This window comes from Bos indicus x Bos taurus, chromosome 7 (assembly GCF_003369695.1).
Source record: "Bos indicus x Bos taurus breed Angus x Brahman F1 hybrid chromosome 7, Bos_hybrid_MaternalHap_v2.0, whole genome shotgun sequence".
NCBI classification, from domain to species: domain Eukaryota; kingdom Metazoa; phylum Chordata; class Mammalia; order Artiodactyla; family Bovidae; genus Bos; species Bos indicus x Bos taurus.
Window position 1 is genome coordinate 61723312 of NC_040082.1, and position 21919 is coordinate 61745230.

Sequence of the window (21919 nt, forward strand, 5' to 3'; positions counted from 1 at the left end):
CACTTAACTCTTTTGGTCCCCAGTGACATGAAAAACAATACGCTCTATCCCTCTGAAATTTAGTTTCTGTCTTCACAGTTGGTAACCTTTTTCAACCTTCTCTTTGCCTCTTTCATGTAATTCCAAGTTATATAGCCCCTCCAGAGGCTGCTTCTAGTGAGGGGGGACTAGGAATAAAGAGAACAAAGGATAGTGGGGCATTGTTTCTTTTAGGCATTACTTTTGACTGCTGGTGGAAAACCTGACTAAACCACGCCTTAAACAAATGAGAGCTTTTGTTTTACTTGTGAAACAAAGTCAGAGGTTGGCAGTTGCTGACTTGGTTTAGTTGTTCAAGGATCTTGGGCCAAGATCTTGCAGAGTCTCTTGGACTTGTCCTCATGGTCACAAGGTGGCTGTTACAGCTCTTGCCAATACATGTGTATTCCAGGTAGCAAGAAGTAGTGGGGTGGGGGGAAGAGGGCAGGGCTGAGCAGGGGGCCTCTTATTAGAAAAGCAAAGGCTACTTCAGAAATCCTGCTTAGATTGGATTGACTTGGTCACCCCCAGCTCTAAGGAAGTCTGGGAAGACAAGTTTTCGTCTTTTTAGCCACTAAAAATTGAGGAAGACAAGGGGAAAGAGGGTTGAAATAGGTGTTCAGTGAGGTAGTCTCAGGTATTTAGTCCATTCTGTGGTTTTGTGATTTACTTCAGACCCTCAGTCTTCTCACAGCCCACTCTCTAGGTCAGGTCTTAGTGGTCCCCTCAGGCAGACACACTGCAGGTGTGTTTATGGAGGTGCCATGGGATGCATGGGGAGGCAGAGGTAGTGCTGAGTCATACTCCCCCGGGTTTTCGGCCCCAGGTCTGCACTCTTCCCCCATCCTCACTCCCAGCCCAGCAGGGTGAGGCCTGGCACCATAGAAACCTCACGAGTCACTTGTCTCCCAGGCCTGGCGTCGGTAGAAGCCTACAGCTACAAGACCAACGAGTGGTTCTTCGTAGCCCCGATGAACACGCGCCGGAGCAGTGTGGGCGTGGGCGTCGTAGAAGGTGAGGAGCGACAGCGGATGGCTTCTGTTCCTGCCCTGGCCCCCCGGCCTTCTTCCCGTGTCCTGGCTCTGTTCCTCCCCTTACTGCCGAGTTGGGTACTAGTACCCTGATTAGCGGATGAGAGGAGTTGAGACTCAGAGAGGTGTAGCTACTGGCCCAAGGCTAGAAAGTAGGTGAGCTGGACTTCGGGTACTAGGAGGAGCCTAGAGGAAAAATGCTGGGCTCTCGTTTTGGCTACTTATCTATATTACAAGTTGGGGAGTCCAGAGTCAAGATATAACCCAGGAGTATAATGTGTTTGGGAGGGTGAGAACCAGTTGTTTAATCAATTTTGTCCTCATATTTTATGTTGAGCATTGTCAGCAGAGCCCTGAGTGAGGCGGGTGCCTTTCCCCAGTTCTGATTAGTCACTGAAGGGAAGGTTGGTGCTGGGTCCTGCTGTCAGGAAGGATGTGTGTGGTGAGGTAGGAAGAAGGGTGAGGTCTGGGGCCTGGTTAGACAGTGCACTGGAACTCCAAGTACCTTCATATCCAGTTTCTCATTTTGTTCCTAAAACTCTCTCAAAGGAGAAGGGCAGGACTTGGATTTTCTCCATTCTCCAGAAGGGGAAACTGAGTCCCAGAGGAGTAATCAGTGTGCCTGTCCCACACTGGTAAACAGCACAGCCGCTCCTTGAAACTAGGTCTCCAAATTCTAACTCAGACCATTGGCAAATGTTATTAATAACTGAGAGGAGTTTTAGAAATATGTATGATTTCAACATATTAAAGCATAGAATATTATTTGGACTCAACTGTTATACTTACAGGACAACACTGACTTATTAGCCTGTCTTGAAGTGGGAATTTAGCTGAGAATCTGTGCATTCACACAGGTACACAGGCATTTTCTCTTTCTCACGTGTACACACAACTCACACACGTGCTTCAGGGAGAGTATCAGGCAGGGAGTTAGACCTTAATAGAAATGTAATTTTCTCTTGCTGCATTTCTTGGTCTGTACCAGTATTACATAGTTTAAATTTTAATTTAAAAGTATATTGTTCTAACACACAGAACAAGTCACCTTAGTGAGTGCAAGGATTTTGTCCTCCTACCAAGATAAATTGTTTCTTGCAATCTCATCCTCCTGGTGAAACAGAAATTGATTTGTCTGCCAAGCATAAGTGCTTTGTCTAGCCACCTTCCCATTTCCCCCCTTGCTCCTTAGTCAGGAATATCAAACAATAGAGTAGGGGTTAAAAATAGTGTATCCCTGAAAGGAGAAACCTTGAGTGGGTATTTTTTCAGCTGACACAGGGTTGAGATGGTTGATGGGAGTTAGAGGAGATGCCTGCATGATGCTCATCAGAAATACTCCCCCTGACCCCCTTGACAGAGGCTTCTGTAAGCATGTTCTACATGGCAGAAGTGCTGTGTGGTAGCACACCCCGTCAACACGGAGGACAGACTGGGGGTTTATTTATCTTGTCCATCCTGAATTTGAAGCTGTTTCGGTTGCTGCCTCCCTCTCCTCATCTCCTTACCACGGCGTCACAGCCTGACCGACAACTAGGGACAAAAACAGGAAAACCAGGATCTTTAGCTACCAGCTGTCCTGAAGAATCTCTGTAGGAAAAGGGACAGTGAGGCTGAGAGATGAGGCAGAAGCTCCCAACAGAGCAGAGATGATGTATTTCAGAGACTGGGGTTGCCTTCAGGAGCGTCTTGTCTCCTCCACACGCCTGGCCTGTCTCCTCCCTTGTGAGGGATAGCTGGCCAGGCAGGTGGTTACCTCTGAGCCAGCACACCCCGAGAGTAGCCTGGGTCCTGGGGGAGCCTATCTGAGTCAGGGTTTTGCTCTCTGGCTGGAGAGCGAAAGGGCCGGTTGAGAGGGCTCTGAGGCAGAAGACAAAACCAGGCTCAATGATAGAAGAAATAATTTTACATTTGATGCAGTAAAGTCTTGATGGTAAAACATGGTTCTTAGCCTGAGAATCTCTTTCTGACTTTAAATAATTGCAGATTTTTCACATACTGGTTGTACTCTTGGTGTCTTTCCATTAAGAAAGTACATATTGACCAAAAAGAATCTTTTGATTAGGTAACCTTTTAAGTAGATTTGCATCTGGTGGTATTTATTTAGCCTGCAGCTAGTATACATCCTTATTATACACTTATTACAGTGTAGATCCTTATTATAACTCCAGGGTCCCCCATTGAACTGAGAGCTCAGATGAAGTAGGACCCCCCCACACCCAACACACACACACACACACACACACACACGGAATCCCACTGCATTCTAAGACTACATGTTAAACCCAAATGTTCAAATCTCTCTGGGAGAGCTCAAATACCAGTTTCCTGCCCCCTTGCCCAACCTCACCACCATCCTTAGGCCGAAATGATGCTCTTCGATAATAGCTTATGGTACTTTATTTTAAAAATAGGTGATGGTCAGTGGAAAGTAACACAACATTGTAAAGCAATTATCCTTCAATTTTTTTTTAAGTTTAACTTGAATGTAATCCAATAGATGAATATTTTTCTTTAGGATTACATTTTTTGTTTTTGGTTAAATAAACCTTTGCCTATTCCAAGATAAAGAAAAAAAAAAAAAAGATGATGGTACTTCCAGGTTCTTGTGCATGGCTCAGAAATTGTAAGGGGATCTGCAGATCAATTCCAGCCACTCCAGCCCAGAGTGCACACAGAGCACTCCATTCACACATTTTGCCTGCCTGGGTTGTGGACAGAGTACAAAGCATGGGAAGACAACGTTTGGGTTCCTGTTGGAGAATATCTTTCCATATTTGTTCTGTCTGCTGTTGTGAGTCTTTAGCCAGAAAGTCTGCCAGCCTGGCTGCACGAGGGGCCTTTAAACTTTCCATCTCCCCGGTGCCTTGTTCTGGAGAAGATCTAATATAGTTCACCAGTGAGAATATGTTGAGCCCTGGTGATGCCAGGCCATAGCTTTGCATTGGGTGTTGAGGTGCTTTTTGAGATAAAGCTTCTGTACTGCTTTGAGGAGGAGCCCAGGGCTTAAGAGGAAGTAGGAGGCAGAATCATGAAGGATGCTTGCTCTGGTTGGGAAGTAAGTTGGTTGGTCTTCCTGGGGAAGGAGCTCTGAACCCTGATGGAGGTGAGGGTGTGCCAGTGGGTTACAGGCAGAATTTCAGCTATGCTCCAGTTCCATGCCAGGGTCTGAAGCACCCCCGACCCCTGGCCACTTTGTCTGTTGCAGGGAAGCTGTATGCTGTTGGGGGCTATGATGGGGCCTCTCGCCAGTGCCTGAGCACTGTGGAACAGTACAACCCAGCGACCAATGAGTGGACATATGTGGCAGACATGAGCACTCGCCGCAGTGGCGCAGGTATGGGATGGGGGTTGGGAGTTGGGGTTCAGGGGGCAGACCGTGTTTGTTCTCACTGGTGGGTCTGGAGGCCAAAAGCTTAACATTCTACCTTATTTTCCCTCCCTCCTGTCTGCTTTCAGTGTATATAATCCCACTCGCACCTTTGCAGTGAGTTAACCTTTCTCAGGGGGATCCCTTTGTAGAGAACCAATGGGATCACATTCCCTTCATTGTCATCTCTTCCATTTGTTTGGAGGTGTCCACATCTCTTGAAAGTGAAACTTGCTGTGTGCCAGGTGCTGTCCTAATAAGCACTTTCTATGCCTCATTTACGGAGAAGGCAATGGCACCCCACTCCAGTACTATTGCCTGGAAAATCCCATGGATGGAGGAGCCTGTTGGGCTGCAGTCCATGGGGTCGCTAAGAGTCAGACACAACTGAGCAACTTCACTTTCACTTTTCACTTTCATGCATTGGAGAAGGAAATGGCAACCCACTCCATTGTTCTTGCCTGGAGAATCCCAGGGACAGGGGAGCCTGGTGGGCTGATGTCTATGGGGTTGCACAGAGTCGGACACGACTGAAGCAACTTAGCAGCATGCCTCATTTATGTTTAATCCTCATCACAACCCTGCAGGGGTTCACAATATAGCTCACACAACGTAACTCCACTCAGCAGGTTTAGAAAGTGAGTCAACCAGGGGTTAGTTAGCCCAAGGTCTTGTCATTCGTCATTTTCATTAGTCACTGGCAGAGTCAGGATTCCTACTCAGGTCTGTCTCCCTTCAAAGTTAGCTTTTTCTGACCTCAGGTTATCTGAGTCTCGTTCTTATGAAGTCCCAGTCTTCCCTGGAAAAGCTAAAGCTTGCCTGTCTTTGTCTTAGGGGGTCAAAAGTCAGGTTTGTATTTGGAGATAAACTGGTGTCTCTTCCCCAACTTTTCTTCAGATCAGCCCCCTTCCTGACGTGGGAGGAGAATAAATCCCCATGTGTGGCCCACTTTGGCCTCCTGGGGGGAGACCAGGAGCTTTGGGATTTTCCAGGAAGTGGAGCAGCAGCCCCTCCTTCCCTGCTTTGTCTGCTCCATTCACGTGGGGGCCCAGGGGAGAGGGTCTGGGAGGGCAGACGGAGGCTCTGGGGGCTGGGCACCGGCTCTCTGTCCCCGGTTCCTGTGGCAGTGGTGACGGATGACCACCCTGGCTGGCGGGTAGGCCATGTGACTTCTGGGAAGGGAAGCCACAACTGAAAGCTTTTCCCCACAATGTTATTACTTTATCTTTTTTGTATTTTTGAAGATTGAGTTGTGATCTCATTTATACCACCAAACACATGACCACATCCTCAGCATTCCTTGAAAATTAGGCTGTTTTATTTTATTTTATTTATTTTTTTACGCTGTTTTAATGTTTTTCAAGAATCACTGTATACTCACTCACTAGTTAGAAAAAAAAAAGCTGTATGATTCCATTTAAGAAGCATTTGTGTTTGGAAGGCTATTTTTAGGGAGCTCGTCTCTGCCGATCCTGACAGGTTGGTCCTTCCTGAACACGCAGCACATGCCTGGAGGGCAGGAGGTCTGGACCTTGGTTCTGGGTCCACTCGAGTGTGCTATGTGGTCTTGGCCTCCACTTTTTCAGGTGTGAAATGAGTGGGTTGCAGTAGGTATTCCTGAGGGTCCAGTTCAATTCACGTCTCCTGGTTCTCCTTCCTTCACAGGGCTCTTTTAGCAATTTCAGTTGATAGTATTGCTAGAGTCTTCTTTTTCTTACTGGAAATCCTATGTGTGACTGAGGTGTGAGAGCTAGTGGTCACAGCCCAGGGAACAGGGGCAGCTCCTCAGGAGCAGAGCAGCACCCTGAGGTGTGTGGCTGTTCCCAGGAACACCTGGAGCAGAAGGTGTGGAGGGGCGGCCCTGAGCAAAGCCAAGCACAGAGCCACCTCAGAAAGTTCAGCCTCCTTCTGTGGATAGAGCTGCCTCTGGAGGCCTTACTGCTCTGTGTTGGGCTGCCCAGGGGTCACTGCTGAGTGGATGTCCCTTAGGTTATTCGTGCCTCTCACCTGGGCCAGAGGCCCTGGATGGTGACGAGGGAGGCACAGTGACCTCAATTCAGGGGGTGTCTCCTTCCCCGAGATGGATTCTTTCCTCAGTGCCCTGGCCTCAGGATCCCGGGGCAGCGTTTCTTTAGAGCTTCACCTCCCTAAGATCCGGGGACGCCTCCCCTCTGGAGCTGGGCACCCACGTACTTGTCCTAGTAGGTGTTCTCTAAAGACCCAGAGACCCTGGCACGTGGGCCCCGGTGGCTCACACTGTTCACCTCTGCGTGAACTTTAGCAGAGGAGGCCGCAGAAGGGCTTGGTGTCCCTGAGTGCCTCCTCAGCAGGGGTGGGCAGTGCCAGCAGATGTCTGTGCAGAAAAGAGGCCATCTCTAGGTTCCAGCGTGTGCTTGTTCCTCTGAGCATGGAGAAGGGGAAGGTGAGGCAGCTTGGGAACACAGTGAATTGTATTTATTAACAGGAGTTCATCAGATAGCCACTGTTGATGCAACACCACCATCTGCTGTTAGTTTAGGGCAACTGCGAGGAACCATTTGCACCCTCGCATAATTACTGGTGGGATTTTATATGTCTTGTCATTCAAGCAGTATTTGTTGAGAACCTACTATGTGCCATCAGGCACAGGGCAACCGACATGATAAGGCAAGCGTGGTTCTCGTCCACGTGAAGTTTATATTCTGGAAATTGAGACCTTGGGTCTGAAACCTGTCTGCACGTTGCAATCATCCGAGGCACTTTTTCTGATTCCTGGCCAATGTCTCTGGGAGTGAGGCTGTGGAAATCTATGTTTTCAAAAATTCCCCAGCTAATTGAGCTGCAGCCTGTCCATGGAGTGGAGTAGTCGGTGGTCCACTGAAACTACCCATCTAGTCCGGCTCCCTCACTGTACACATGCGAGAACCAAGGCCTTGAAAGGGCAGCACCACCTGGTGGGCAGGTTAGAGACACAGGTCCAGAACCCAGGTATCCTGGCCACCATGTCAGCTGCCTTTTCTAGGGCACTGTGCCACCCACCTGCTTTCTGGATTTTATTTCCTTGATTGTATTGTTGTTGTTGTTCAGTCTTGTCCGACTCTTTGTGACCCCATGGACTGCAGCACGCCAGGCCTCTCTTCCTCATCCTCTCCTGGAGTTTGCCCAAGTTCATGTCCATTGCATTGGTGATGCCATCCAACCATCTCATCCTCTTGTATTAAAGGATGACATCCTCTTGGCTTGTATTAGAGAATGTCAAAAGGTTATGCTGAAACCTATAAACGATGCAGTCCTGGCCCTCAGCTGAGGCTTATCACTACCGAGAGTGGTTCAGGGCCCCTCTGCCACTTAGGAGAAGAGCCCAGGGGCAGAAAGGATGGCTTCTGATTCCAGATAAGCAGGGAAGTCTCAGCAGTCATGATCTCAGCACACCTGCTGTGTCGTTTCCATTTGAAGTCTCTTTACTACACACACACACACACACACACACGTGTATTATGTATATTTTTACGTGTCTCTAAATAGAAATGAGGTCATATTTGCCTTCTATTTGGAGGTTTTCTGGTTGGCGATTTTATGAGGCAGGCAGGGTGTCATTATACTTGTTTTACAGACGAGGACCCTGAGTTCTAGAGAGACAAAATAGCACTCCCCCTGTCACCCTGCTGGTGATGACTGTCCAGGACGGGTGCCAGGCCTCCTGGTTTCTGGTCGTGGCAGCCAACCTGAGGCTGGGACTCTGTGCTCTGCCTTTCAGGGGTTGGGGTCCTCAGTGGGCAGCTGTACGCCACAGGTGGGCACGATGGGCCCTTGGTGAGGAAGAGTGTCGAGGTTTACGATCCTGGAACAAATACCTGGAAGCAGGTGGCAGACATGAACATGTGCCGACGCAATGCAGGTAATATGATGGCTCCTTCCTGTTTTCCTTATGGGGAGGTTGTGGGTGTTTTCTCCTTGCAAACACTGGCCGTAAAAGAGGCAGAACGGAGAGCTCCTGTGGCCTGGGGCTGAGCTTGTATCCTGAGCAGGGAGTATCCATTTGCTGGGCAGGGAGAGCATGGAACCCCCAAAGCTAGCCAGAGGGCCCCCTCTTAGAGGCAGAAGGTTCCTTCCCTCCCAGTGAAGCATGAGGACTTTCACTGCACATGGATGGACTCAGACCCAGAGGAGCAGTGTGCCCAGGCCCAATGGCTTTGTTGGGCAGCTAAGCCTAGAGCTGTGTGGACAGGGCCACACAATGACACTTGGTTCTATCTTTTCTTTGCCGATGTCTGAGAACCTCTCACTTCCCCCCAGAAACTGATTTCCTTCCTTTCAGTGGCATCCATGAAAGGATTTGTGATCCATTCTTCAAAAGGACCACTTTCCTTATTCTCTTGTTTGTATTTCCTGTCTCTCCTTCCCTTCCCTTCCCCTCCCCTTTTCCTTCCTGTAGGAATGATTTTCCTTAGAGTGTTTAGAGTTTTGTTCCTGGAGATTGATACCTCTATTAAACCATTTCCTTTTAGACCTTTGCCCTATGGGTCATGTCTTATGTTGGTATATCTTGCTTTATGCCTTCTCACTCTATCCAAGTGTTAGCTTAGCCCAACTTCCCTGGCTGGAAATACAAGCAGGTGACTTTCAGGCATACTTATTTCCTTTATACTCAAATTACCTGTTCGCTAAACCCATTTGCAGCTGACTTGTTGAAAGTGTAAATAGAGGGGAGTTTATTAATTTGCTCATTGTCTAAGCCTGCTGTGATATAACCTGGCATTTGGCCTTGAGCCACATGAATGAGGAATTACAGAACCTTCAAGGCAGCTAATGCAAGGATTAGGTTTAGATGTAAATGCATGTGTAAGCACACATTCGCATATAGATATTTCTATTTTTTATAACAAAAATAGAATCTTGCTGTAATACTGCTTTATTAAAACCTGCCTTTTTAGATCCACTTTACAATCTTTTATGAATATCTTATTATAACACTAAGCCTATTTACATAATATTATTGTAAATGGCTGTAACATAATTTAAAGAGCCAGGCTGCTATTGGACATTTAGGTCATTTCCATCTTTTCTGTAAGTAATGCTTTGGCTATTATAAATAGCCTTTATAGCTAATTAATGCACACATTTAAAATTATTTCTTAGAATAAAAGGTCAGAAGTGAAATCTTGGATTCAGAGGGAGTATGTGTGTTTTTGACATCACCTAGGAAAGTGGTGCCTTTTATGCTCACCAGTATTTGAGAGTATGTTCACCAATACTGGTTATAACTACTTTCTGAGTATCACTCACCCCTGAATTGGGCTTCCCTGGTAGATCAGGTGGTAAAGAATCCATCTACAATGCAGGAGACCCCAGTTCAATTCCTGGATCCGGAAGATCCCCTGTAGAAGGGATAGGCTACCCACCCCGGTATTCTTGAGCTTCCCTGGTGGCTCAGATGGTAAAGAATCCACCTGCAATGCAGGAAACCTGGGTTCAGTCCCTGGGTTGGGAGGATACCCTGGAGGAGCGCATGGTAACCCACTCCAGGATTCTTGCCTGGAGAATCCCCATGGTCAGAGGAGCCTTGTGGGCTATAGTCCATGGGATCGCAAAGAGTCAGACATGACTGAGCAACTAAGCACACAGCACAATCCCTGAATTAGGGCTTCCCGGGTGGCAAAAGTGGTCAAGAATCCAGCTGGCAGTGCAGGAGACATGGGTTCAATCCCTGGGTTGGGAAGATTCCCTGAAGGCGGTCATGGCAACCCACTCCAGTATTCTTGCCTGGAGAATCCCCATGGACAGAGGAGCCTGCTGGGCTAAAGCCCATGGGGTCGTAAAGAGTTGGACCCGATTGAGCATCTGAGCACATAATCCCTGAATCTTATTTTGAAAAAAAAACACAGAATATTTGACTGTGGCCTTTTAAAATCTTAATGAGCAGTACTTACATTTCCTATTCTTGAGTCCCTGTTACATGAGACCTTGCCCCCACACCAGCTGCCTCTGAGATCAGGGTGGGTGGAAAGCCTTTTCCCTGAAAACTGTATGTGGATTTAGACACCAGTTGTATGAAGCGATTACAAGCACAACCGTTAGTGCCCCGCAGTGTTGATGAAACACGGCTTATCAGGGAACCAAGCAGAGTAGAAGTAGTGTGGGTGAGATCCCCTGAGCTGTCTTCTTTCTTAGCTCAGACTGAGTGTGGGAGGCCTGTGTGCCTGTGCAGTAGAACGGGGCCTGTACCTATGGTGCTCTGTGCCAGAGCAAGGAACATCTGTGGGCCTGCATCATTGTGAAAGCTGCCTGGTCAGAGACATGACCTTGTTAGGAAGGGGGCTCCTCAGAGCCCAGTGACTGTTGGGTATTCATTCGTTGAGCAGAGTTAAACCTGAGGAGCCAAATATCTATTGTGCTACCACAAAGGGAAGGAAGAGCGCCCCCAGGGCAATCTAGACTTGTCTCTCGCCCATTCTCTGTGCTCCTGCTCTCATGCCTCCTCTGGCCTCTATTTGATTCCCAGGGGTCTGTGCAGTGAATGGGCTCCTGTATGTGGTTGGCGGGGATGATGGATCCTGTAACTTGGCTTCGGTGGAGTACTACAATCCTGTCACTGACAAGTGGACACTGCTGCCAACCAACATGAGCACAGGGCGGAGCTATGCAGGTCAGTGTGCTCCACCCTACCCGCACCCCCACACTAGGGCCCGGGATGGGGTGGGGCAGGTGGGGCCCAGGTCAGGTCAGTTTGCTTAACTTGGGACCAAGTGCCTCCTCCAGGGATGGCAGATGATTGTCACATGTCACCACTCCTTCATGCTGTGCCCACGGCAGATACCTGTAATTAACACTCATTTCCCCAGTGAAATTGAAGGTAGCCTCCGAACTCTTAACAGTGTTCCAGGGAATCCCTTCCAACTGATCTGAGTTGTCATAAGAGGTTTTAGAATTTCATTGCCCTTCCTGACCAGCCTCCAAAACCAGGAAATACAAGATAATGTACATGTAAGTGCTAAAAGAAATGTGCTACACAGGCTTTAGGACATGACATGCGAGAAGTGGCAGAGTTAGGGAATACTTCCTGGAGGAGACAAAGCCTACCTAAACTTAAAGGCTGGGTCACAGCTACACAGATAGCTGTTTTTTGCTGGGTACCCACTCCCTGCACCACAAAGCGGTGTGTTAGATATGGTAACTATTTCACAGCTTAGCTACTTCCCCTCATGTCAGACATTAAGTAGTTCTCAGAGTCTTCTTTTGCTATGATAAGTAATGCTCTAGTAAATAACTTTGTTTATAAATCTTTACCTACAAGATATTCTTTTCAACAACCCTCTGGTTGAATGAGACTGTATCCTTCCATTTTATAGATGATGAAACTGAAGTTTGGAATGTTTAAATAATCTGTCCAGGATCAAGTGACTAAAAAAAGTGTCAGAGTCAGAATTCAAACCCAGTCCTAAGCCCATGCCTTTTGTGCTACCATAACTCAGGGTTGGGGGATGAAGCAAGAGGCTGGAGGGAGGGGGGAGGAAAGAAGCTGCTGTAGAAGCTTTTTTTTTTGGCGTGTGAAATCAGTTCCCTGACCAAGGATTGAACCCATGCCCCTTGCACAGGAAGCACAGAGTCTTAACCACTGGGCTGCCAGAAAAATGCCTATGGTAGTGGGTGTGTGTGACAGTTTTGGTGAGGTGTAGGGCACAGGATCAGAGTTGGTGGGGCTGAGGTCAAGGGTCTCCAGGGAGACAAGCAAATATATCTATGTAGCTCAGCTCCTTGTATCTGGTTCTCCAGAAACTGGAAGAGTTAGAGCTAACATTTATTTATTGAGCACATACAATATGCCAGTAATTGTCCTAAGTATTTGATGACCATTATCATTCACTATGACTCCAGTGGTATTCTTATTCTATTTTACATTAGAAAGGTCATTATTTCATTTTGTTTGGCTCTTAGTGCAAAGGAAGACTATGCCATGCAGGCTCAAAGGGCTTTGTATTGCGTTCTGTCTGCCCAAAGCTTCAATTAATGAATTTATTTTACCTTTTTTTTTTTTCCCCTCATTGAGGATTTTTATCAACTAAATAGAAAAGATTTCAGGGCATTTTGGTCCTAGAGTGATTCTGTTCTCACTGTTACTTATTAAAACCAGCACTCTCATTTTCTCTCCAAAGCTGAAGTGAAAAGTGCAGGACATTTTCCTATATGAGGCAGGGAGGCCAGTGAACGATGCCCCCTTGGCTCCATGTGAGTCTTAATGAGAGGGGAAAGTGCAGGTGTGAGTGGTTAGAGTTTTGGGTATCTGCTGAGTATTTCATGTCCATTTCTTTACTGTTTGCTTACTCCAGAAGTAGGTGGCAGGGAGACGAGCAGATGTGCAGTTTATGTTCAAACCCATTGACTGAGTGAATCTGTTATCTTAGAATCGACGGAAATGGCCTGACGTGCAAAGATTTATGGACAAAGTTATTTATTGGAGCATTATTTATCATAGCAAAAAACTGAGAAATACTTATTGTCAGACGTGAGGGACATAGCTAAATAAGCTGTGGAATATTTATACAGCAGACGTGTTTTTAATATGAGAATATGTTTGTGACAGGCTATTAGGTTAAAAAAAAGGATGATGCAAAGTATATGTACCATGTGAGCTTGGTCGAGCAGTCCTGAGTCACGGGACTTGGACTAGCTCCTGCTTACAGAAATGGATATTGGAGTCACATCTGAATTCAAGTCCGATGCAAAGTATATGTACCATGTGAGCTTGGTCGAGCAGTCCTGAGTCACAGGGCTTGGACTAGCTCCTGCTTACAGAAATGGATATTGGAGTCACGTCTGAACTCAAGTCCCAGCTTTGCCACTAGCCCTGGGCCTCTGGGCAAGTCAGTCAGTCTGATTGAACCCCCGTTTTCTCACTTGTGAAATGAAAATAAAATCATATCAAGCCTCTTGGGGCTGTTGTGAGAATGAAATGTGAGAATATGTGGAAAGCGCCTAGCACAGTGCCTGTCTGGCAGGTAGAAACCACTCAGTGGCTGATTATGACTATCATTAGAAGTCAGGATATATTCCAAAAAAGAGAATGGTGATTCTCTTTGTATGTAGGGATTAATTTTTTTTTCTTGGTGTTCTTCTGTGTTATCTAAAATTTCCATAATGGGAATATTTTATTTTATAATCAGAAAGCTTATATAAAAAGCAGTACAGGAGCCTGCTTTTTAAAGAAATGCTACCTTGAGAAGGAGGAGCCTCAGGTGCAGGCAGGATGTTCTGAAAGGCAGACAGCACATCTGGGTCTGAGGACGTGGATTCTGCCACCTCTGATCTTTTCTGTCTGAACCTTTATCCAGATATTGACATGAAATGCGTGTCTCAACAGAATCTCACCATTTGGGTGTCCTGGGCTTTCTTTTAGCGATGTTCCCTCAATCTTATTTTCAACCAGATTTGATAGTCTAGTCATGGGAATATGTTAAAGTAGGGCCCCTAGTTATACCTTACCTGTAAGTTAGAATTTGGTTCAGCTGCAGGTACCAGAAAACCTGTCAGGTACTTGCTTAAATAAGGAAATATCTTATTTGTATGTATGTATTTGTCCCAGGCAGAAAAGAGTCCCTGGCTAGCCTGGAGGTTCAGACTGTTATTGAAGAATCAGGTTCCTCCTGTCTTTTCTGTTCTGCCAGCTTTATGAATAGCTCCTGCTGCCCCTTGCACCTTACGTGAGCTTCTTCCGGCAGGTCAAGGGAGAAAGCCAAAGCTGCAGTACTGGCAGACTTGTATTTACAATTGCATAGGCCAGGATTGCAGCACCTCCAGCTGCAAGGAAGTCTGGGAACCTGAGCTCGAAACTTGCTACTCTCAGTAGCAGAGGACAGCAAGTAGAAGGGGTGTTGGGTGAGTCAGCCTGCAAATGTCTGCTGCACAGCTGCAGCCCATTACACGTAAGATTTTAGGCTCATAAGTTAGCTGTTGAGTGTGGTTCAACTTGGCTAAAACAGTAACACATACAGACATGTTTGGAATGTTTATCCACGCGTAGAATTTAGCATTGGAGGGATCTTTCAGTTAGATGGGCTTCCGTTGATAGCTCAGTTGGTAAAGAATCTGCCTGTAACGCAGGAGACCCCAGTTCAATTCCTGGGTTGGGAAGATCCACTGGAGAAGGATTAGGCTACCCACTCCAATATTCTTGGGCTTCCCTTGTGGCTCAGCTGGTAAAGAATCCGTCTGCAATGTGGGAGACCTGGGTTCAACCCCTGGCTTGGGAAAATCCCCTGGAGAAGGGAAAGGCTACCCACTCCAGTATTCTGGCCTGGAGAATTCCATGGGGTTGCAAAGAGTCAGACACAACTGAGCGACTTTCACATTCAGTTAGATGACCTTAAATATATGGGAACGGAGCCTAAAGAGGTACATGGACTTATCTGAAGCCACAATGCAGCTTGAGCGGTGGCAGAGCTAGGATGGGAATTTACTTGTTCTTGCTGCCATGAAGTCAGTCCATTGTTCTTTCCAGTTCATTTCCATGTCTGCTAAAAGGGGGCATGAATCACTCATCACTTCTCTTAAAGTGATACAAACTTAGAGCTGTGAGGTTTCCAGTGAGGGTGCTGAGTGCTGGAAAGAGGAGTCATTACAGTATGAGATGAGTTGGTGTGATGATGCGAGGTGAGACCTCTCATCTGTGGCGTTGAGGGACTGTGCTTTATGTTTAAGCATCTTGTGGGGACTTAGCTGTTACAGCAGGAAGCAGCAGCTGCTGACAGGCCCTTCAGTGTTTGGTCATGCCCATTTCCCTTGACTGTGGCTTGGGATGTTGTTCATGAACTCCTTGAGACTCTGAATAAGTTTGCAGAAACTATTAATAATATGGTAACTTTCTCCCCCTTTCATCTTAGGTGTTGCTGTGATTCACAAGCCCTTGTGACCCCAACTCCCACTGCCAGGAGGTGGAGGAAGGGAGGGGTGCTGCCTGTGACTCAGCACAGCAGGACCACGCTGGTTGGATGCCACTCGCTGCCGGAGTCTGCAGTGGGGTGGGAACTGCCCTCCTCCAACTTGGCAGTATTGTCTGGGTGGGAAGACAGTGGTTGACTCCTGGCTTCCATGAGGTGTTTTGTCTCCTGCCTTGAGCAGTGGGTTCCTGATAGTTCTGGCTGCACCTTTGAGCATTGTGTGTGTGTGTGTGTGTTTCTATAGGGGTATTAGAGAAGCTGGAACTTGTGTGTGTGTGTGTGTGTGTGTGTAGGGGTGTGTGTGTGTATGTGCGTGTGCAGAACGTTTTGCTTCACTAAGTTGGGGGATGATGACGGTCTACTCCATTTCTGTACTACTGATCCTTCTGCTATGCTAAAAAACAAGTCACAGAAGCCTCTCTTCTGGATTGGCCCCTGGGGACCTTGGGACTACGAAAGCTGCTGTCTACTGGAAGTGCAGTTGGACACACCAGGAATGTCCAGAAATGACCAGGCCCACGTGCTGGCCTAGACCACTGGCACTGTCTGCAGAAGAGTGGGGCTGTCCTGAAGCTGCCCCGTGTCCTCTGTGCGCTAGAACTAGGACCGTGGGTTCTCCAGCCCCTTGGCTGGGTGCTCTTCCTTCACCTCTTCTCCCAGAAGTTCTCATCAGAACTGCCTGGTCTCCAGGCCCCTGGTCTTTGATGTAATGGATTCCAAGTTTGGGAGATTTTGTGTCTCTTCAGCTGAGAAAACTAGCTCTTCAGTGAAGCACTGAAAAACACACTGGAGAAAAAAATACATGGGAAATAAAAGCAACAAAACCAAGTGGTAGGGCTTTGGTCCTTGCCCATAGCAGTCTCAGAGAAGACCCTGCTTCTGGGTTTTCCTGGGATAGGACGCCTCTGTTTATACTTATTATCCAGGTTTAATTATTCAGAGCATCCCATTTTACTCTCATAAGTGTTCTGGTTTGGTGGTGAAGTAAAAGGTCACCCTACCTCCAAACCTAAAGATAGGTTTTTCCTTGCACTGGATGGACTCGTGTGATTCAAATGGACACGGATGACTTTAAAGGGGTGTACCAGCTGGCCCTGGCCATCAGCAGTCTGTGATGAAGGTCCTAGTCTGTCTGACACCCTTGTCCTCTCCCCCATTCCAGGCCTATACCGTCTCTCCAGCCCTCAGAAATCCCACTCCTTGCTTCCGTGAGGGGAGACATGGTGCTAGGCCCTGGATGTGTGATGTCTCTCAGGAATACTTGCATTTTGAGAGAGGAGCTTGATGAAAGGTTTGCTAATTCACAGGTAAAATGATTAATGACAGAACTTCAGGCATCTGGAGAGGGGTATTTGAGGGTGCACAGACTCACTTGCATTTAAAAAAAAAGAAGAAGAAAATTAAAGCTGTACTGTTCCTGAACTAGCAAGTTGTTTATATTGGAATTTCCAGCATAAGGAGGGGAGATCTTATGTCTGGAGCAGCCTCACAACTTGGGGACTGGGATTTACCCTCCCTGTTGTCAGGGTCCACCCTTAGGGAGCCAAGGAGCTTTATGAACCCTGACATTGGACTTCTGATACAACTGGGCCCCTTCCAAACAGATTTTGCAGGAGGCTGGCATTCTTCCCACTTCACCCCAAGTTAGAAACCCAGGACTCTCCCCAGCGAGTTGGCCACTCTGTGTATTTACTGTATATTTATTGTGCACGAACCACTCAACTCTCTTGAGGGGGAAACATCTTCCGATGTTGAGCAGATATTATATCAGTGAGATGTTTGGAGAACACCAAGGCACCCAGGGTCTTTAGCAGCCTTGGGAAGGGGCTGAAATATCCAGCTTTGATGGACCTGGAAGAACAGTTCCGAAGATCCAAAGAGATCAAGACATGCTGTTAGCTGGGCTTTCCGCCCTTAACTGGCATGGAGGTGGCTGTGGTTTCAGAGCCCTGCCTGACTCTGGATCAGAAGCTGAAGGAATGTGCTTTCTGTTCCAAATGTTGTTCTCCTCCCTCTCTGAGGAAGGTTTGGGACTTTGTTTCAGGGTGCGTGTGTGAGTGTGTGTGTGTGTGCACGTGTATTGGTGATAAGGTTGGGGGTTGGGGTCTGATGCGTGCCGTCACACAGCTCCTGATTTCAGATGAAACGTGAAGTACCCCCCAACACTTAGAAGCTGAACTTCCATGCTTATCATGCTTGTGTAGGGGAGGCTCCTGTTCATGGTCATCTTCCCAGAGAGGGTCTCCTCCATGAGAGCTAGCCAGCGTGTTTTCTGCTTTTGGATTTTTGCTGTTGGCCCCTTCTTACGTCTCCCTGCCCAGGAAGTGCTGCCCCTGTTGGCAGTGTTCTGAGGCTGTGTTCATCTCACCTCCATGCGTCCTTTCTCATGGGGACTAGAACACTGGTACGTCATCACCAAAAAGCCAATGTGCTGTATCTGCCCGCAGATGCCGTCCAAAACTAGCTCTCCCTTTACCACCATATGATTTTCTCCCTACAGTGGGCACAACAGACTTATTTTCAAGTCTGTGCTGGTCATGTGGCAGGTGAGCCCCCCATACCCCTATTCTGACAGCCACAACTGCTTGTGAATGCAGCTTTGCCAGTGGTGTATCTGAAGTCTGATCACAGTGATGAAATGGAATTGCAGCCCAAGGTTAGAAGCAGCTTAGACTCTACTTGGATACTGATTTGGACAACAGAGAAGTCAGACTGAATTCCAAAGTTATTTCTCTTAAGTACCCAATGGCATCTCTCCATCTAAAAAGTTGCAGTATTATGCAAATGAAAGTGACCTCATTTTCTGCTATGCAATAAGAATACTTAATTCTTTTTGTGACAAACCAGTTGCAATATCCCCTAAGATGCTTTCTGAGCTGTCTTACTTTGATATCTGTTGTGTAACGTTTGTATCTTCCTGAGCCAGATGCTTTCAAAGATTGCCTTTTTATAAAACTGAAGCTATAGCTTTCAGGCTAAAATTTTAATGTAGATATTTTTATAAAATAATTTTTCACAATATTTGAATTGCTTCTTATTATCCATGATAATGAAATGTTATGTTCTATTGTGCCATTCACTTGAACATCATCCATGCCTGTAGGTATCTTCCCTTTGTTTCTCACCTTACCCAAACTGATTTTTCAGTAGCTTCAGGCTGACTTGGAGGCTTCTTTCTTACAACACATGCAAGGGAGATTGCTAAAAAACACATAAATCACTGGTGTTTTTTTAGTTGTTCAGGGTTTAACAGTAAGCCTAATGCAACACTTACCCATCTATGATGCCTGTCTGCTTTTTCTGGAGACAGGCTTTCGGCAGGAGTGAGGCAGGGTGAGTCTGGTTGGCCCATCTCCTGGCATCTCTCACAGTCTGGCCTGGAGTCTGGCATGGAGAAGCCCAGGGAAAGGCCTGCCCTTCAGCATATACTCCAAGGAGGTTCTAGGTCCAGCTGACTAGTCTTCATTCTTTCCTATATCCTTGTTCTTCAGAGCTTCAGGCCTAAGCCCTTTGCTGCTGGATGATGTATGTCTCTTGAGAAAGCATCTTGTCAAGGAACTTGAAAAGAGTGGTCATGGACCCTGCTAAGAATGTGATCAGCGTGTGCTTTGCAGATGTTCATACTATACTTACAACTCACTCGTCTCTTGAGCTGTGTCTACACTCCAGGCTCTATTTTGTGTATTTATCTGGCAATTAGTCTCATGTAAAGAATCTTTATTATTTTTGGGACAGGTGCCATTTGACTTGCCTCTGTGCTCCCCATTCGTACCTTGGTGGATCAAGTTGGGAAGCTGAGCAAACTCATAATCCAATTAGCTGGAGTTTTTCTGTTTGCCGAGAGAGGCGAGGAGGTTAGAATGTATTTTTTTTTGTTTTAAGTTTTTGCACTATTTAGAGTCCTAAGCCCCTCATATTCAGCCATGCTGTGTATCTATTGCCCAAGCAGGAGAGCTCGCGGCACCTCTGACATTTGGGAGTGTCAGAGGTCTCTTCCATAGTGGATAATCACAACCTCAGAACCCCTGTGCACCCCTTGTCATGGGGCTCATGACTTACAGATTCAGCATTGGCCAAGCAGTAATTCATGGGACTGGAGCATTTGGAGCAACAAAGTGCCCCGGTGCTACGTTCTCACCTTTGGTTATGAGATTTCAAGTTATTTTATCCCCTTTTCAGTGGCAATAAGAACCTTTGTTGGACTTCTTGTTTAATTCGTACATAATGTGTAAAACACTTTCTTTGAAAGCAAATTCAAGGCACTGAATCTGTATGTCTGTGTGGGTGCTGTGTCCATGTGGCTGTCCATTGGCAGGCAGACTTGATCCCTGACGCCCTGTACACCACACTGCATGAGTCAGGCCCTTGATCGGGTGTTCTCTGCTTGGATGGTAGGAACCACAGAGCTTATGAAAGAACACTTGTCACCTGCTCCATCGGTTACAGTGCTAGCTGAGGAAAACAGTTCCTCACATGTATTCTTTTAACAGGACTCGTGTTCTAGTTTCCTGTAATTTATGTTCCTTTAATTTTAATAAAAGCTGAACTGTGAGAACCTTTCTCAGTATTTTATTTCTGTCACCCAGGCTGTCTATCCTGTCTCAGACATGAAAAGGACAGACCCACTCCTGTGTGCTTTTAGTTAAAAAATATTTTTTCTTCAAGATGTACTGGACAGAGTCTGGGTTCCTTTGGTGTCTATTGTCTGGCACAGTGCCAGATCCATGAAGCTCTTCAGTGAGGCCCAGAGAGGCCAGTCCCCTCAGTGGGTATGTGGACAACTGCCGGGTGATCACTGAGAGGTGAGTGAAATGGTGTCAGGCACCAGAGGAGGAAGCAGAGATTTGGCTATAAATAAACTGGTTTTTTTTTTTTTAAGTTTATTATAAGAACTAGAGATTGTATAGATATTTTGTTATGTTTAAATCATTAAAAATGCAAATATATTTTATCAGAGATACACAGCTGTTTATTAAATATGTTGACTTATAAAATATCAAAACCCATGAAATAATAGTCATAGCTAACATGTACTGAGTATTTGCTATGTGCCAGCACTTTTCTAAGTACTTTGCTTTTATCCACACATTTAATCCTTATCATGGTCTTCTGAGTTACTACTATTATCTTCATTTTACAGATAAAGATGTGAGATGCAGAGGGGCTAGACCACCGCCTGAGGTAGCAGTGCTGCAGGATACTGGTCACTCTCCCGAGCCTGGGTCCTTAGTCTTCTCGCTCCAGCTGTGAGGAGGGGAGGAGGGTGTGCTGAGAAGCACCAAGGAGAGGGAGGCCCCAGGGGTCCCTGGGGAAGTACAAACCTGGCTCAAGAAAAATACTGCAGCCCAAGTTTTCAGTCATTTGGACCAACAATGTCCCAGTGTTACATTAATGGCGAATAATCACATTTGTTACTGTAGTGCCAATGGCACTAACCGCTATTGATTATATCTATCCTTGGACAGAAGCCTAGAGAGGTGAATCTAGTTGTCTGAGGGTGTGTTATAAGCGAGCCGGGGCTCAGACCCAGATAGAAGCTATTTTGGTCCACAACTGAGTTTGAGAATCAGGCTGAGAAGAGGGCTTAGGATGTGCTTGTTTCCATCATCATAGTGGCAAGCGTTTATTGTACATTTGCTTAGCAGCAGGTCCTGGGCTTTAATGCCCACAGCACCTCATAGAGAGGAGTGATGCTCAAGTCACAGGATCGCAGGGGCTAGTTAAGTGGCCTGCAGTCAGACAGAACCTTGAGAAGTGATGCAGACCCTGTCCTCCTGCTAGGCTGCTTGTGGAGCTGTGGCACCCTTGATCCCAGTGGGCTGGACCTTATGTGAGCCTCCTAGAGTAAGGAAGTTGCCAATATCTGGTCCTCCAGGGCCATCAGAGAGGCAGAGCCGTATGCCAGCCTGCCATGGAACCACTCCTCGGCCTTGTCACCCCCGCTGAGAGGATCCTGGGGAGGGACGGATGAGCAAATGGCTGCTAGTTGGAGCACACACACCTTTCCCTCCCGTTGACCCTTTGACCTGGTTTCTTCTTACCCAGAAATTCCAGAGTGAAATCATATTTGGTAGCTTTTCTACCAACTTATTCTTTTACAATTTACAAATAGGGTCTTTTGACCCTACCTAGTTAGTTTATTTTAATACAAAATCTGTTGTTTCTGTCTGCCTCCTGAGATTTTCACGGAGTGGCCTGCGTCTCCTACTGACCACTCCTTTCTGCCCAGGCAACTTCCCTATAAAGTTCTATATCAAGGCCTATGGAGGGGGGACATCTGGCTGGGACTCTGGACGTCTTCTAATCCAGCCTCTGTGTTTGCAGAAGAGGAGCCTGGGGCTTGGAGCTGTAGACTGGCCTGAGCTCCTGTGGCAGAGCCAGGTACCCGTGGGGTCCAGAGAGGCTACAGGGCCGTGCCTTCCCACCTGTACCTGAGGAGGCTCTGGGGCTGAGAAAAGACAGTGACTGCAGGCTTGAGGGCCACCACCCTCTCTGGGTTAGGAGAGAGGAGAGGTAGGTGGTCCTGTCATGGCAGGCCTGGTCTTTCTGAGATTACTGCCCTGTGGTCACTCCAGCTTCAAGGCTTG

General features: G+C 46.9%; 1 protein-coding gene across 3 annotated transcripts in view; it reads left to right on the forward strand.

The window, feature by feature from the left end:
• The window catches only part of KLHL3 (kelch like family member 3), a 133267-nt gene extending 113380 nt beyond the window's left edge, over positions 1-19887 (forward strand). For all 3 annotated transcript variants that reach the window (XM_027546427.1, XM_027546428.1, XM_027546429.1), the window contains 5 exons: positions 931-1032; positions 4258-4386; positions 8156-8296; positions 10901-11044; positions 15276-19887. In XM_027546427.1, the coding sequence (XP_027402228.1) occupies positions 931-1032; positions 4258-4386; positions 8156-8296; positions 10901-11044; positions 15276-15304 (545 nt within the window). In that variant the 3' untranslated portion in view covers positions 15305-19887. The remainder of the gene's footprint in view (positions 1-930; positions 1033-4257; positions 4387-8155; positions 8297-10900; positions 11045-15275) is intronic.
• Positions 19888-21919: the final 2032 nt, after the last annotated feature.